General features: G+C 36.9%; 1 protein-coding gene across 2 annotated transcripts in view; it reads left to right on the top strand.

Annotated features, from left to right (window-relative positions):
- Positions 1–18,572, top strand: part of EPB41L4A (erythrocyte membrane protein band 4.1 like 4A) — a 265,108-nt gene that overhangs the window by 105,491 nt on the left and 141,045 nt on the right. For both annotated transcript variants that reach the window (XM_023212271.3, XM_031935444.1), the window contains one exon: positions 2,170–2,274. In XM_023212271.3, coding sequence (XP_023068039.1) covers positions 2,170–2,274 — 105 coding nt within the window. The remainder of the gene's footprint in view (positions 1–2,169; positions 2,275–18,572) is intronic.

The raw sequence follows: 18,572 nt of genomic DNA, 5'->3' as shown, positions 1-18,572 counted from the left end.
TTTGGGGGTGGGAGGGCATTTCGTAAATTTGCCTGCCACAAAGCCTAAATAGAATTTTGTAAAACCCACATAAAAAGTGTAAAATGTCCTCGAAGGATGGAAAAGACAACCATAGAGGTTTCGCTCTGTAAATATCATAGTATCTACACTTCCCCCTACCACATCATCTGGTCTGTCAGTTACATTTAAATCCATTTAAACCCACAGCACAATCATCTATTCAATTGGGTAGCTGGTTCTAAATGTTCCTGAGTGGAGAAAAATGTTTAAGAACTGGCAAAGATAGTTTTGAAAAAGAAAAATGGATATCAAACCAATTAAACTACATACATTAAAATCTTGGGGGTATTGGTTCTGGAATAACCCACGAGATAGAATACTGGGGATTCATTTAATAGATGATAAAGTTGTTTCAAATCAACAGGGAAATGATAGCTTTTTTGGGAAATGGTGGTGCAGTTGTCTATCCATTTGGAAGCAAAGTTAGACCCTTATCCCAAGAACAGAAATAATTTCCAGATGAAATGAAGAGCTAAGTATAACTGAAATTCTACAAGTATTTAGAAGTACTTAGGAGAATTTGCTCGTAAACTTTGGGTTATGGAATGCCTAACTCAAAGGCTAGGAAATGCAATTGGCTAGTAAGCACATGAAAGAGTGCTTGCTTTTATTAACGTCAGGAAAATGTAAATTAAAACAATTCCTCTATTGCCCTCTTTTTTTGCTCAATCAGATTGGAAAAACATTTTTGCAATCCAAATGTTGGCAAGGGTGCGGGGAAAACATATACTCTCATCGAATGAATTGTAATGGTCTTTTTGGCAGTGCCTACTGTAATTATGAGTATACATATCCTTCAGATGAATAATTTCACTTCAAGATTTTTACCCCAGAGAAATACACAGGTACATGAGCACAGAGACATTTACAGGCCACTATGGCATTGTGATTATCGCAGAAAATGTCCAATAACCTAAAGATTCATCATGGAAGGGCTTTTTGTTTATAAATTATTTAATGGATTTTGAAAAAGGAACCAGTTAAAGTTTGCCAAAGTAATTCAGAGGAAAACAGAATACCTATGGAATTTGTTAACAAGAACTTTCTTCTCCTGGTGTGTACTTTTATAACCTCATATTGCCCATTTTATAATAAATTTAATAAAAACATTTCCCTCATGCTAACAATCCATTTTCTAAAAGCAGTGCAGTATTAAGCACTCACCATACATGAATAAACGCATCCTGGTAATTTTCTGAGGGCAGATGAAACTGAACAAAAGCCCTCCTTTATTACCATAATGGGAGACTTGTTGTGGGATTTCTTTTATTATCTTGTTATACCAGCCAAAGATGGGGCAAGAGAAAGGAAGAGGCTGTATCTATACCTATACTATAAAAATGGATTATTTTATAAGTTTATGTGGTGTGTGGAGTAGTGCTTGCTGATGAAGTGTTTCTTACATGTGTGAATATTTGATTTTTAGTATGTTAGATGATAAGAATCTTAATTTAAAGAATCTGTATATGTAGTAGGTGGGGAGAGAAGAGATTAGCTTTTTAGGTAGTTATCAGTATTTAAAAAGCAGCCAAAAGAAAAGTTTTGTGTCTATGCTTATGTGAAAGAGATAAAGTGAAATATCTTCACAAGGGCTTTTGAGGACATTAACTTTAGTAGCTTTAATCTATGGGTTTATTATTTGAGGAGTGAAGATAAAAGCTTTGACTATTGTTAATTTTATATATCTTCTGTATTCATTGTGAGAGTAATGCTATAGGTGAAAATTGCTTTTAAAAATGAAAGAATGGTGGAATTTTTAACCAAGGTGTTTTTTTGATGCATTTATCAGATGTTCTTCATATAAAAGATTATCTTTATTAAAAGAATTTCGTCCTGAAGATAATTTATAATCCCAGAAGCAAGAAGCTTATATTAATTTAAAACCCACTATGATTTAAAAAGTATTTTCCAAAGCAATTTCTATAATACACTTTGCTTTAAATCACATTTTTTTTCCTTTGTAATTGAGGCACAACTTACAGAGGGAACCATGGTCTAATACAATTGCTGCTATTGTGAGTGAAACTAATAAAAGATGAGAACCATGATTGTGTCCTATTTAGGAGCAAAAAGGCAGCTGAAAAATATAAAACTGAATTATTTTTGCAGAAGTCAACGAAAGGTTCCATTGTCCTTGACCACGTATTCCATCACGTAAACCTTGTGGAGATAGATTATTTTGGGCTACGTTACTGTGACAGAAGCCATCAGACGGTGAGTACGGCGACTGTGTTAAATTTTTCTGGTTATAAATTTCACTGTCTCTGGCTTTTCCTGATACGGTTTTAGGTGGTTAGGTTCTTTGTCACTGAAAAAGACTGAAAATCTCAAACATGTTTTCCCCTGATAATTTCTTTGCATTTTTTCCTCTTCTGCCAAAAGTCTATAGAGTTACTGAATTCAGTTTCTGTACATGTGTTGTCCTCTTTGCAGATGGCATATGTGGTTTCCAGATTTGCAACCTTATGAGAATGAATGCAGAGCGTCAGTGCACATGGAGGACTGAATATGTCATTTAATATGAGTTAGAAGGCAAGTGGCTAGTCTCTTGAAGTGACAGACATTAATTGCCTTTTAAGAAAGGGAATGGTTAGAGAAGAAATACAGTGTAAAAAAAAAAAAGTGACTACATAAGTTTTATAAGTGAGATGAGCTGTTACAAAATAAACTAAGTAGAGGTTTTTTTATTCATGAACCTGATGAAATAAGAGTAATAAAGACAACTTAGCTTTTAATTCTTATGTCAGTTGTTCACAAAGGTTAATTCAGAAGGTCTTCCAGTCCGGAGTAGAGAGTTCCTAAGAAATTCATCACAGTGGAAAAACTTTGGAGATGAAGATTTTGAAGGATGAAAGGATATTCATTAATGTGACTTTTGGTTTAGTTTGAGAAAGATCTTAGCTTCAGATAGGCACAACTTCATTATGCAGAACGCTCACATGCTTATCTCAGAAATACCCTATTTGACTTGCCTTTTATTTTTCGTCCTATTCAACTACTGTTGAAATAGAGATGTTCTCCTCTTCCTTCATTTGTTCTCCCATCCTCCACTGGGTCTTTTGTGGTACATTCAGTGAAGATCATGATTTTCTGAGTGGTGTTGCTCTTATTGATGGTGATCACTTGTTTCTTTTCTTGAGCTAGTTCCTTAATCTATTCTGTGTCATGGGAGGATTTCATAAGGTTGGAATGAAAAATTGAGTGTGTTGGATAGCTTTCCATAGAAAGGAATAACTTTCTAAAGGCTAGTGGTCATTATGGCATGTTGCAAAAAAAGGGGAACAGACATGTTTAGAAGTCCACTGAATTCTATCTTGTACAGACCACGAATAAATATAGCAGAACTGTAAATTTATACAGAAAGATTAAATTGAAGGCTAAAGAAGGTATCATGTGCTACATTCATATTTTTGAAATAACATTTTTTTCCTAGCAGAGAAAACTACAGTTTTCTGATCTTACCTACTATGTCAGACTTTCCCTGGAAAGATTAACTGTCTTGCTAAAGTTATATAGACCTTGTCTGTCTCTATCTTCCCCCTCACCCTTTTTTTAACTTTGCAGAGGAAAAATGTGAAAAGCTAGAGATTTCCAAAACAATGACCCCTACTGTAGCAGTTAGCATTGCTAGTTTATTGAAAGTTTTGTAGGGTTTAAATTAAGAACACTTTTTCCTCTTTTACTCCTAAGGTTTGGCATTTATGATGGTGTTTATGGTACAGGTTTTAGGAGAAATGACACATTTAGAAGGAGAAAGCTCTTAAGTCATATTGTTTTGATGTGATAAGAATATCAGGTGTGTAAAATGACATGAAAAAAGTATTCTTTGCCTCTTTTTGTTATATTCTAATAGTGAACTCAGCTAAAATAGAGGTGATTTGTAAACATTGCTTAGTCTTTGCATGTTCACATGTATTGTCTGATTACCTTTTAATTGTAGGAGGCTGTGAGAATAAGGTAATGAAATTTTGTACTTCCTCTTGGCAACAGTTTCATCAAAAGTATATTAGAAGCAGCCCTGCATATCTGATAGTTACTTAAAACAAATAAGGATTTAAATAAAAAAAACCTGTGTTAAAATAGTACAGGATATGGTTAAAAAAATCTTTGTCTTAAAAACCAAGTAATGGTTTTCATGAACGTCAATTGAATTACTGTACATTTGGGACCTCACATGACAGAGAAGTTGTCTGCACTGGAGGACCAGGAGAACCTAGAACCCTGGAACTCATCGTTCATCATCATTACCAACGTCATAATCAGTGCACCAGAGACTGTAAACATTTTTGTTTGTTGAAATTGTATGTTTAGAACAGTTCTCTAGAGTATTTTTATCTTTCTATTAGAGATGATGAAACGCAAACTAAGAAGGTTAAGCACCTTTCCTAAGGTCGCATAATCAGCACGTATTAGGACCAGAATCCCACCCTAGGTCTGAGTGTCTCCAAGACCTTTCAACCACTATAATATCCTGACTTTCAAGACAATTGAAATTGCAGCAGCACAGTCTTCCCTTTAAAGAACTGGTGTATTTGAAATTAATCAGAGGCTGGAAGGAACTTGAGTCATCTTTTAGGCTTTCAGAAGTTATTATAAATGGATTGTGATCTGGTGGAATAGATAACTGCCTTTGGAGTCACAAGATAGATTTGAGTCCTGTGTCTGCTCCTAAAAAATGGTCAAATCACTTAATTTTTCTGAATCTTGATATGCTTATTTGTAAATTGACAATAAAATGCTTTTTCTCCTCAACTCTCAGGATTGATGTAGGACAAAATCAGAACACATGATAGCTTTTTGTAGATAAGGTATTAAACATGTAAAAGGGCTTTCCTGTTGAAACTAGGATGGGAGCAAATATTGCTGGTGATACTAGTGGAATGAAGGAATAAGGAGAAAGTCTAGAAGAAAGAAAAGAAAAAATAAAATAAACTGTAGATTCTTAAATGCCTTTGGAGATTTTTGAAGATGAGTTTTGTTGATATTGAAAGCAGCAATAAATATAAATGTGATATCTCAATACTACTTCTGGTTTTAAGATTAGTCTTGAAAGGGAAAGTGCTTAGCCTGGGCATAGAGCCTATTTTCTGTTCCACTCTGGCTTGTGCCAGTCAGGTTCGTTCTTGATCCAGACTGGTGTGTGTGGGGATGTAGGTCTCTTATATTAGGGCCTTGGTCTGACTTACAGAAAATTCCCAGAAATTATAGTTATGTCTTACTTTAATGTTAGCACTTGAGGCTCCTTTACAGATTACTCCTTGAAAGGCAGAAGTTGTATATAATTGGAGCTTTTCTCAGAATATGAAAATCAGCGTGGCATTGAGAATTAGGCTGCTGGATCTGCTGCTCTTTTACTTAAGAAGTCAAAGGAGGGGGAAAGTGTGAAGCACACAGATGAAGACAGACGCAGACATTGTCTTCTGCCAGTGAACTCTGTTTTTGCTTTGCTAAGACAATAAAAGCAATCAGAAACTTCCCGCTTTCTTGACCACCCCACCCCCAAACACCTAGTTACTTCTTACACTTCCTATCCTGTTACCACCTTGCTTTTTGTGTTTGGTGTCTTACCACCTTGCTTTTTCTGTTTGGTGTCTCTCTACCCTACCTACTCCCTCTTTCTAGTCAGTGTTTGGCGTGTTCAAGTCTCTCCCATTTAGAACCTCCCATTCCCCACCTCCCTTGTCCTCCTCTATCTGCTGCCATCTTTGGCTCCTTCTGCACCACACATAATCTTCAGAAAACTTTGTCTAAATTTCTTACATTCACTTCTGAAATCCCATTGTTTCCTAAATGTATCACCATGCAGCTTTGATCCCAGTCACATCACTGAAACTGGCCCTGCCTTGCCATTTGCTAAATCTAACAGACTCTATCAATTCTTATCTTACTTGGCCTTTCTTTGCTTTGACATTAACAACTTGTCCATTCTTGAAATCTCTTTTTGTTCTTCTGGCACTATATTCTTTTTGTTTCTCTCTTTTCGTGTTTTCTCTAGTTATTCCTATTCATCCTCTCTACGATCATGATTCCACTGCCTGTTCCATACAATGTTGGTATTCATCAGGATTTTGTCCTTGATTCTCTTATACTTTCTGTTCAGGCCCACACATTTAGTGCTATCTTTGCTAGTACTGTTTATCTCTGAGATAATTTCCTTAAGCCTCTAAACTAAACTGTGTATGTATTAATATTTGTATTCTCTTCCCTGCCCCCAAGTACTCTGAGTGTTGAATAAAAGTCCTCATCCATTGAGCTCTAGCAGGCAAACTCAAGTGTGTCCTCTCTGCCATCAGTAGTGGCCCTCTTTCTTTCATCCTGATGCTGTACTTTGTAACATGTGCAAGGTTTCACGTTCTGTGATTGTATGTTCTGGAAAGTCCCTATAATGATTGATAAAACATGTATAAGTGATAATGTGAATCTTGTTGCAAAGAAAGGAAGATTGTAATGCTGGATCATTACAAAATGAAACTTACTATGTGAGATGTCTTCAAGCATCTGTGGGAGGAACAGAGGGGAAAGATCAAGAAGCAGAAAGTTCCTCTCAGGTAACCCTTTGACTTTATGAAGAACATCATAAGAAGCACAATATCCTGAGAGGGCTGACAGCAACACATGAAGGGCATCTGGGAAACAATGATAGTGGGTGGCTTTTCAAGAGTCCAGGACCTGGAAGGGAATGCCAGAAGCATCTATAGAGGGCCCCACAGCACCGAAGCTCTCATTTTCCTGCTGACGAATGTGTGTTACTTTTCCTTGGTAATCTCATCTGTTCCATGGTTTAAATTATATCGAAAGACTGAGCCTCAAGTTCCTACCTTCAACCCAGATGTTTCGAGAGGGACTACACTGTGTTAAAATTCAAAATCTGGATTCAGACTGTATGGGTTCAAACCACAGTCCACCTGGAGAGCTGTGTGTCACTGAGTGAGTCTCCCTAACTTTTCTATACCTCAGTTCCTCTGTTTATAAAGTGAGGCTAGTAATAGTACCAGCTTCATAGGGTGGTAGTGATGATTGAAGGAATCTATAAAAAGTACACAGACTAGTGCTTTAAAATGTATGGTCCACGTAATGTTTTAGCTGCTATTCACTACTCAGATACCTCTCATGTATCTCAAAGGTAACATATTCAAAACTGAAGTCATCTTCCCCTCCAAATCTGCTTTTTATAAGAAATGTTTCTGAGATCAGTGATTTTCAAGACTTTTTTTTTTTTTTCTTTTAGAGATGAGGTCACACTATGTTGCTTAGGCTGGTTGGTTTCAAACTCCTGAGCTCGAGTGATCCTCCTGCCTCAGCCTCCCAAAGTGCTAGGATTACAGGTGTGAGCCACCATACCAGGTCTATGATTTTTTTTTAAAAAACAAAAAACACGTACTTGTGTATAATTTTAGATTGAGAGTTAAAATTTTGTAAGTTTTAGCAGATCCAGGTCTTTGGTTTATCATAAATATTGACATTGTAAAATCAAATTGTCATATTCCTTTGAAGTGTATCCTGTGAATTTATATTTCATAGTAATTTTGTACTCTTCATCTACCTTTACAAAAATATATGAACAAACTCTTTTTTAAAAATCAGAAACTTTTCTTTATTCCTTTTATGTCTTTAAACTTGTATTCCTATTCTACTTTCTCCCTAAAATGTTATTATATTTTTATTAATAAAATACATATATCCATAATATACATATAATTGGTATTTTAAAACTTTATTTCCTGAGATGTTAAGGATCTAATTGTTAGTGAACCCTAAGAGTAGTTGTTATTACCATGGTTGTCACTATATAATTAATTAAAACAGCAAAATACTATGCATTTTAATAATTATTAAACATATTTTCTGGGGAAATTGACAGATAGGGGCAGGACTAGAGCAGCTCCCACTCGGACAGATAGTGCAGTGTGTGGAGACTTGCATTGTGAAATTTTGCTCCAGAATTACTGCAGAAATATACCAAGAAAGCTGAGAGAATCCACAGACCCTTTGAAGGAAGCAGATTGCTCCTGCAGGACCCCAGAGACACTGCAAATACCGTGCTGGTATCCATGACTGAGAGATATGAGGACAGTTCACATCACAGGACTCTGTGAAGACAACCCTTAGTACCAGCCTGGAGTCTGGTAGCCCTGCTGCGTGGCTAGATCCAGAAGGGAAATAACAGTTACTGCATCCCAGCTCTCAGGAAGCCACATTCCTAGGAAAAGGGGGAGAGTGCTACATCAAGGGAACACCCATGGGACAAAAGAATCTGCACAGCAGTCTTGAGCTCCAGATCTTCCCTCTAACATAGTTTACCCAAAGGAGAAGGAACCAGAAAAACAATTCTGGTAATACGACAAAAGAAGATTCTTCAGCACCACCCAAAAAAGCATACTTTTTCCTCAGCAATGGATCCAAACCAAGAAAAAGTCCCTGATTTACCTGAAAAGGCATTTAGAAGGTTGATTATTAAGCCAATTAAGGAGGCACCAGAGAAAGGTGAAGTCCAAATTAAGGAAATCAAAAAAATGATACAAGAAATGAGGGGAGAAATCTTCAGTGAAATAGATGGCATAAATAAAAAACAATCACAACTTCAGGAAATAAAGGACACACTTAGAGAAATGCAAAATGTTCTTGAAATTCTCAGCAATAGACTCAAATAAGCAGAAGAAAGAACTTCAGATCTCAAAGACAAGGTTATCAAATTAACCCAATCCAACGAAGACTAAGAAAAAAAGAATTTAAAACATGAACAAATTTGCCAAGAAATTTGAGATTACATAAGTGACCAAACCTAAGAATAATTGGCATTCCTGAGGAAGAAGAGGAATCTAAAAGTTTGGAAAACATGTTTGGAGGAATAATCTAGTAAAACTTCCTGAGCATTGCTAAAGACCTAAACATCCAAATAGTAGGAGCTCAAAGAATACCTGGGAAATTGCAAAAAGACCATTACCTAGGCACATTGTCATCAGGTTATCTAAAGCTAAAATGAAGGAAAGAATCTTAATAGCTGTGAGGCAAAAGCACCAGGTAACCTATAAAGGAAAACCTATCAGATTAACAGCAGATTTCTCAGCAGAAACCCTACAAGCTAGAAGGGATTGGGTCCCTATCTACAGCCTCCTTAAACAAAACAATTATCAGCCAAGAATTTTGTCTCCAGTGAAACTAAGCTTCATAAATGAAGAAAAGATAGTGTTTTTCAGACAAACAAATGCTGAGAGAATTTGCCACTCTCAAACCAGCTCTATAAGAACTGCTAAAAGGAGCTCTAAATCTTGAAACAAATCCTGGAAACACATCAATAACAGAACCTCCTTAAAGCATAAGTCTCACAGGACCTATAAAACAAAAATACAATAAAAAAAAAAAAAAAAAAAACAAGGTATACAGGCAACAAATAGCACAATGAATGGAATAGTACCTCATATCTCCATACTAATGCTGAATGTAAATGGCCTAAATGCTCCACTTAAAAGATACAGAATTGCAGAATGGATAAGAATTCACCAACCAGGTATCTGGTGACTTCAAGGGACTCACCTAACACATAAAGACTCACCTAAACTTAAGGTAAAGGGGTGGAAAAAGATATTCCATGCAAATAGACACCAAAAGCAAGCAGGCGTATATCAGACAAAACAAACTTTAAGGGCAGTTAAAAAAGACAAAGTAGGACATTATGATAAAAGCCCTTGTCCAACAGGAAAATAGCACAATCCTAAATATATATGCACCTAACACTGGAGCTCCCAAATTTATAAAACAATTACTACTAGACCTAAATAATGAGATAGAGAGCAACACAGTAATAGTGGGGGACTTCAGTACTGCACTGACAGCACTAGACAGGCCATCAAGACAGAAAGTCAGCAAAGAAACAATGGATTTAAACTATACTCTGGAACAAATGGACTTAACAGATATTTACATAACTTTCTTTAGTAGAGACGGGTTTCACCATGTTGACCAGGCTGGTCTCAAACTCCTGACCTCAGGTGATCCACCTGCCTTGGCCTCCCAGAGTGCTGGGATCACAGGTGTGAGCCACCACGCCCGGCCATTTACAGAACATTCTACCCAACAACTTCAGAATATACATTCTATTCATCAGCACATGGAACTTTCTCCAAAACAGACCATATGATAGGCCACAAAACAAGTCTGAATAAATTTAAGAAAACTGAAATTATATCAAGTACTATCTCAGACCATAGTGGCAAAAATTCTTTAAACTGAACGATAATGGTGACACAACTATCAAAACTTCTGGGATACAGCAAAGGTGGTGCTCAGAGGAATGTTCATAGCCTTAAATGCCTATATCAAAAAGTCTGAAAGAGCACAACTGGACAATCTAAAGTCACACCTCAAGGTACTAGAGAAACAAGAACAAACCAAACCCAACAGAATAAAGGAAATAACCAAGGTCAGAGCGGAACTAAATGAAATTGAAACAAAAAGAAATGCAAAAGATAAGTGAAACAAACAGCTGCTTCTTTGAAAAGATAAATAAAATTGATAGACCATTAGCAAGATTAACCAAGAAAAGAAGAGGGAAGATCCAAATAAGCTCAATTAGAAATGAAACAGGAGATATTACAACTGACACCACCGAAATACAAAAGATCATTCAAGGCTACTATGAACACCTTTACTTGCATAAACTAGAAAACATGGAGGAGATGGATAAATTCCTGGAAAGAGACAATCCTCCTAGCTTAAATCAGGAAGAATTAGAAACCCTGAACAGACCATTAACAAGCAGTGAGATTGAAATGGTAATAAAAAAATTACCAACAAGAAAAAGTCCAGGACCAGGTGGATTCACAGTTGAATTCTACCAACATTCAAAGAAGAATTAATACCAATCATATTGACTTAATAATGTCAATAATTATCCACAAGGTAGAGAAAGAGGAAGTCCTCCTTAAATCTTTCTATGAAGCCAGTATAACAAAGAAAACTACAGACCAATATCCCTGATGAACATATATGCAAAAATCCTTAACAAAATACTAGTTTACCGAATCCAACAGCATCTAAAAAACATAATCCACCACGATCAAGTGTGTTGCATACCAGGAATGCAGGGATGGTTATAACATACACAAGTCAATAAATGTGAAATATCACATAAACACAGTTAAAAACAAAAATCACACGATCATCTCAGTAGATGTAGAAAGAGCATTTGACAAAATTCAGCATCTCTTCATGATTAAAACCCTCAGCAAAATTGGCATACAGGGGACATACCTCAGTGTAATAAAAGCCATCTATGACAAACCCACAGCCAATATAATATGAATGGGGAAAAGTTGAAAGCAAATGGAAACACATTTCATGTTCATGGATGGGTAGATTCAATATGTAAAGATGACCATACTGCCAAAAGCAATCTACAAATTCATTGCAACTTCCATCAAAATACCACCATCATTCTTCACAGAACTAGATAAAACAATCCTAAAGTTCATATGGAACCAAAAAAGAGCCTGCATAGCCAAAGCGAGACTAAGCAAAAAGAACATAGCTGGAGGCATCACATTACCTGATTTCAAACTGTACTATAAGGCCATAGTCACCAAAACAGCATGATACTGGTATAAAAATAGGGACATAGACGAATGGAATAGAATAGAGAACCCAGAAATTAACCCAAATACTTACAGCCAACTGATCTTTGACAAAGCAAACAAAAACAAAGTGGGGAAAGGACACCCTTTTCAACAAATGGTGCTGGGATAATTGGCAAGTCACATGATGGAGAATGAAACTGGATCCTTATCTCTTGCCTTATACAAAAATCGACTCAAGATGGATCAAGGACTTATATTTAAGTCCTAAATCATTAAGACTTGAAACTATAAAAATTCTAGAAGATAACATTGGAAAAACCCTTCTAGACATTGGCTTAGGCAAAGATTTCATGACCAAGAACCCAAAAGCAAATGCAACAAAAATGAAGATAAATAGATGAGACTTAATTAAACTAAAGAGCTTTTGCATGGCAAAAGGAACAGTCAGCAGAGTAAACAGCCCACAGAGTGGGAGAAAATCTTCACAATCTATACATCTGACAAGGGACTAATATCCAGAATCTACAAGGAACTCAAATAAAAAAGAAACAAATAATCCCATCAAAAAGTGAACTAAGGACATGAGTAGACAATTCTCGAAAGAAGATATACAAACGGTAACAAATATATGAAGAAATGCTCAACATCACTAATGATCAGGGAAATGCTCATCAAAACCACAATGCAATACCACCTTACCCCTGCAAGAATAGCCATTATCAAAACATCAAAAAATAATAGATTTTGGCATGGTTGTGATGAAAAGGAACACTTCTACACTGCTGGTGGGAATGTAAACTAGTACAGCCACTATGGAAAACAGTGTGGAGATTCTTTATAAAGAATTAAAAGTAGAACTACCGTTTGATTCAGCAATCCCACTACTGGGTATCCACCCAGAGGAAAAGAAGTCATACAAAAAAGATACTTGCACACGCATGTTTATAGCAGCACAATTCAGAGTTGCAAAAATGTGGAACCAACCCAAGTGCCCATCAGTTAATGAGTGGATAAAGAAACTGTGGTGTGTGTGTGTGTGTGTGTGTGTGTGTGTGTATGTGTGTGTATATATGTATGTATATATATGTATGTGTGTATATATATGTATATGATGTAATACTACTCAGCCATAAAATGGAATGAATTAATGGCATTCACAGCAACCTTGATGGGATTGGAGACTATTATTCTAAGTGAAGTAACTCAGGAATGGAAAAGCAAACATTGTATGTTCTCACTCGTAAGTGGGGGCTAAGCTATGAGGATGCAAAGGCATAAGAATGATACAATGGACTTTGGAGTCTCGGGAGCGAAGGGGTAGGAAGCAGGTGAGGGATAAAAGTTTACAAATTGGCTTCAGTGTATATTGCTTGGGTGATGGGTGCACCAAAATCTCACAAATCACCACTAAAGAACTTACTCATGTAACTGAATACCTAACCTGTTCCCCAAAAACCTATGGAAAAAAATATTAAACATAAAATGTAAGTATTTATTGGAAATGCATCTTTTAATGAGATGAGTGGTATTTTTTCTTTCCAATTAGTCCATTATAATATATTCCTGGAATGATTCCAACTCTACCTTTTTCTTATATATCTGAGAGCAGTGTTTTTTCAGACCATTCAATTGGGTTTTTCTTCAGTTTAGTTGAAAACAATGAATTCAAGACCACCTGACTTAAAATTTGTTAATTGATCATTATAGTAATTCAACTCCACAATTTCTAGGAAATGTATTAAAAAATGCTTTACCAACTCTTAGCAAAATATTATTAATTATAATATTTTCTTTTTTAGAGCCACCTGATTTAATCCAATATTAAATAAATATTAAATAGGGATTTAGAAAAATTTAAAAATCATTAATTTTAACATATGCTTGCCAAGGTAAGACTTTTATTAAAGTGCTTTTATCTAATCACATACTTTATATTTTCATCATAATCTTGGAATTGCAGGTTTAGTTCATTTGGCTTATGAAAAATCTCCAACATAAAACTCTTGGACAAAGCCAGTCACTCTTAAACCACTTAGCCAAACCAACTTGCTTTCTGTCATTTTGTCAATTTAAATAAAAATGTTAACTTGAGTTCTGTGAAAAGATTTCATTTTGAAATTCTATTCCTAAGACAGATAAGGCAAAGCATTTTGTTACCTAGATAAGTCTGCTTTCACTTACCAAGACTTTGATTTGTCTTATTCTTAAGGAACTGACAATAACTAGAGTATGGAAGTTGCAAGATCATTAAACAAAAATTACTCCTGGTGCTGCCCTACTGTACAATATATCTGATTTTAGAACCACCCAAGTATAGGCCAAAATATCATGCTTCTAACACTTTGCCTAGTCTTTGCCAGAAATATGTATAAAATGGAAAAAGACATAAAACTATTTTTTTCTGATTTATGGTGTCTTTATTAAAGACAACTTTGTTAATATCAGTATTTTAGTCTTTCTATTCTTGTCCTGTGATTATTCATACCCTTGGGCAATGCACTATAGGAGCTTGACAGGGCTGAAAGGTGCCTTTCAGTAAATTGGGAATGGAGAATTTTGAAAGGAGAGTGCAGTAGGAAAGGAGAATTAGCATAATGGAATCTTGGGTCTATTCTTCGGTAGATCAGTTTTGGAATAGAGTGTATGTGGAAGTTGAGAATCTGGAAATTGAGTTCTTAAGACTATGTTTACCCATGTATCCTTTGGAAAGTCCTCACGTAGCATCCCTGAGGTGCCTGCACCTTTGTTACAATAGCTTAGTGAATGCCAACACCATCTACCCGATTGCTCAAGCTAGAATCTTGGGTGTCATTCCCAACTACATCATCTTGCCTCTCCTCATAGCCAGTCACCAAGTCCTGGCAGTTTCACTCCTTAATGCCTAGAGTGATCATACAGTTCACTCACTAATCCAGGATACTTCTGAGAGTAAAAAGGGACATTGTTAATAACTAAGCTGGGACAACTAGTGTAAACAGGTCTTGTGGTCACCCATTCACCTCTCTAGAATCAGTCTCCATCTCTGAATTTTGGTTTTGGTGCCAGATGAGCTTGGGTTTCTATAAAAGCTTTTTTGACTGGCTGTCCTGTCTTTGGTCTTACTCCCTCCAGTGTTTTCCCCACTGCAATTGCAGTTTTCTTTCAGAAAGGTGACTTTGATGATGTCTCCTTCTGTGGCTTAAAATTCTTCAATGGCTCCCTAAGGGAAAATCAAAATTCCTAAACACGGTTTACAAAGTCCTTTAAGATACACGGCCCTTGGTTATCTTGAGCTCCTTTTCTTGCGAAATGACTTTTCAGTTCCCCATCCAAATGTGTGCTTCAGGTACACCACAGCTCCACTGAACTACCTGCAACTCCTTAGCTGTACCGTAGTGTCTCTGAGGATTGTATGTGCTGCCTCCCCTGCCTGAACACCCTTCTTGTTCTCTTCCCTTCCTTCATTTTTCCTTGGTTAAATCCTGTTTATCATTACCATCCCCATAGTGTGGTGTTTCTGATGTTTCTTCCTTCCTGAAGCTTTCCCCGACCCTCCAGAAATATTTTGGGCCTTCTTGTATCACATATTACAAATACAACATTGTTTGTGCCTGTTGAATAATAACATTTGATCAGATACTTTTTGAAGGGAAGCATCCTATTCACCCCTTTATTCCCACCTCTGTCACTGCAAAACAAGTGATCTGTAATGTTATTGAATGAAAGAACTCTTGCCTGGACAGTGTGGGCAGGTCAGTGGGAGGCGAGAGCCTTGACAAGAGCATTCCTCCACCTCTCCTTCCCACGTCTGCCTGCTCCCTCCTTCTCTTATGAAAGGCCTCTCCTGCTGTTCATTTTAACCAGATTTAACTTATATTAAAAAAAAGAAAAAGAAAAAGCTTTACTGAGATATTAGGAAGTTAGATTGAAAATTTGGGATTATAAGAAACGACAGGTACAGGGTATTTTTAATGTGCTGGCAGCTACCAGGTGCTGTTTAGAATATTCTTGTCTGGTTAGAGGTATAATAATGTAGTATGTAATAAAAGAAGGTATATGAGAATTTGAGTTCAGACAGTGTCACGTGTAACTGTATGTTGGTGGATCCCATGATTTAAAAAAATTGTTTATAATAAATAGCACTTCTAAAAGTAGATTTTTCTATTTCTTCATGGTTAAACTGTTTAATAGGATACGAAGAGATGATGTTTTTCTGGAGCATTTTCTGTTTAGAGTAGGTGTGCCCTCTTCTGAGCATAGTCATGTGATACACCACGAGAATTCAGAAGCTCACATGCCTGAAATAACCCTGGGAAGTGCTGAGAGGGGAGCCTCCCAAATGGCACCCCCAAAGTCTCTTGGTGCACTGCATGCTTTCCTCACTGTGGCATCGGGAAAAGCAGAGCATGCTTTGATTGATTGGTCTTCAGTTTGTTGATTTTGACATGGACTCAAAAACATCACTTGAAGGACCCAGGTTTGTGTAGGACCAGCTCCATGACACATTTTGAACTTTAGTTCTTTTTTCCTCCTTTCCCTCAAATGGTTGATCACAGTAGGCATGAATGTGTCTTCCATGGGTCATGTATAATATTTTATCTTGTGGTTTCTAGGTTTAGGGAGGTGAAGGGCTGAATTCTATCTTGCAGAGAAAGTTTTTCTTTGTTAATGGCACCCAGTGCCTTCTTTACCAAAAGTAAATTAAAAGGGGGAGGGTGGGAGGTGGAAGGAGGGAGAGGATCAGGAAAAATAACTAAGGGGTACCAGGCTTCATACTTGGGTCACAAAATTAATCTGTACACCAGACCCCCGTGACACAAGTTTACCTGTATAACAAACCTGCTCATGTATCCCTGAACTTAAATGTTAAAAAAAAAGCTTCCATCAAACAACGACGACGACAGCAATTGAAAACAATAAAGATACAAAGTACTTAATAACAAAACTGTCAGGAATGGTGGAATTGTCAACATATACATACATGTATATATTTGTATATATCTATATATCCATATACATTTATATTTTTATATATAAAACCAGGTATGTAGGTATGCTAGGTGTTCTTATCAATAAATGCAGTACCTGAGAAATTTCTGTGACCCATACCTTCTTAGTTACATACATAAGTGAAAGGACTATTGATTTCTTTACTATGAACATTTATTAAATTAGAGTGTCCTTCTCCCTGGTTAAATCAGAATGAGCCATAAAGGAAGGAATTTCAGACAGTTGATTGACTAATGGGAAAACAGTGATTTTAGAGTTAATGATTTTAGACATTTTCTTGATTATCATAGAAAACTAGTTTGTTTTTAAATTTAGAGTTTCAACACAAAGCTCTGATAAATTAACCTTGATTTAACCTTATTCTGCATCTTAAGAGAGTTTTCTCCTTGAATATAATAACAATTTAATTGGGATGTATCAGTAGCCTACTAATAAAATGTATTTTATGGAATATTTTCTATTCTACTTATATTTTATAAAATTGCAAATTTATTGCATTATGTACTGAAAGCTAAGTGACTAGTTTGTCTATCATTTTAGGACCTGTTCCAATAAGAGAGATGTTCTTGGAATTGTTAAAAAGTTGTGCAGGTGCTTTTTTGGTTGGTGGGAGAGTGGTGGGAGAGTCCCTTTTGGACTATGAGTTTTGAGAGCTGCCTTATGAATTAACAGAAGTGAGCCTTTAAAAGCTGATGATCTATAGGAGCTTATTCTTTCACGTTACCCATCAGTTTTGGGGGTCGCAGGATATTTTATGGCGGATATTCAGGAAATGTTTAACATTTTTTAGAGTTATATTCTTACTCGCATCAGCACACCCTGACCTGGGACTGTGAGGAAATATGAGCATTTGCTGTTGCTCATCTCTATTTAGTCACATAGCAGGTACTTATGAGGCAGTCAATGTGTCTCAGGAAGTGTGGCACAGTGGTGAGTAAGAGCCAAGGTCCCTGGTCTCAAGGATTTTATTTCCAGGGGTGAGACAGACTGTAAAAAGATGCTCAAATATCAGGTACTATATGCTTTGAAAATAAGATGATATGCTAGAGTTTTGTGGAGGCTCCTTCCATTGGGTGGTATGTAGAGAAAAACTCTCCAACCATGTTTTTCCTCTATTCTAACATCACCACAATCATCAGTGTAGAAGAAACTTCTGGGACCAAATGTGTGGATATTTTCTCCCCACACACCAAGCAGTGGATAGCAGCTGGGTGTCCTCCAATTCAGTTTGGACACTATCTACCTGGAGATAGCATCAGATCCCACAGGTTGGGGCTCAGTCCCCAAGACTGTTCTCTGCACCCCTGGACACCAGTATGAGTCCAGGCCTCTGGAACTACTACTGCTACTTTTTTTTTTTGGAGACTAAAGTAGCATCTCACTGTGTTGCCCAGGCTGGTCTTAAACTTCTGGGCTTGAGCAATCCTCCCACCTTAGCCTCCCAGAATGCTGGAATTACAGGCGTGAGCCACTGCTCCTAGCTGAGGCCTCTGGAACTTTTAACCGACTGGTTTCAAGTTGTAGTTCCCACGACCTTCTCTTTGGGTTTGATTAATTTGCTAGAGCAGCTTACAAAACTCAGGGAAACACTTACGTTTACCAGTTTATTATAAAGGATATTGCAGAATATATAGATGAAGAAATGTATAGGGTGAGGGATGGGGGAAGGGGCATGGAGCTTCCATGCCCAGCCTGGGCATGCCATCCTCTGGGAACCTGCATGTGTTCAGCTGCCTAGAAGCTCCCTGGACCCCAAGTCCTCTTGAGTTTTTATGGAAGTGTCATGATGTCAGCATTCCTTTTCCAGGTGTATAGGACTAGACCTTCTCTGGGGAGGGTTCCCCACTCCCCCATGATCTGCATGAACACAGGGGAAGGTCTTAAGACCCACAGTCAGAAAGGTGGGGGAAGATTAGAGTCCTGCTTGGGGCGGGTGAAAAAAGGGCAGGA

The sequence above is a fragment of the Piliocolobus tephrosceles genome, chromosome 4, assembly GCF_002776525.5.
Source record: "Piliocolobus tephrosceles isolate RC106 chromosome 4, ASM277652v3, whole genome shotgun sequence".
In the NCBI taxonomy this organism is placed as follows: domain Eukaryota; kingdom Metazoa; phylum Chordata; class Mammalia; order Primates; family Cercopithecidae; genus Piliocolobus; species Piliocolobus tephrosceles.
Note: the sequence above shows the minus strand (reverse complement) of the source record. Positions and strands in the feature narration are given on the sequence as shown.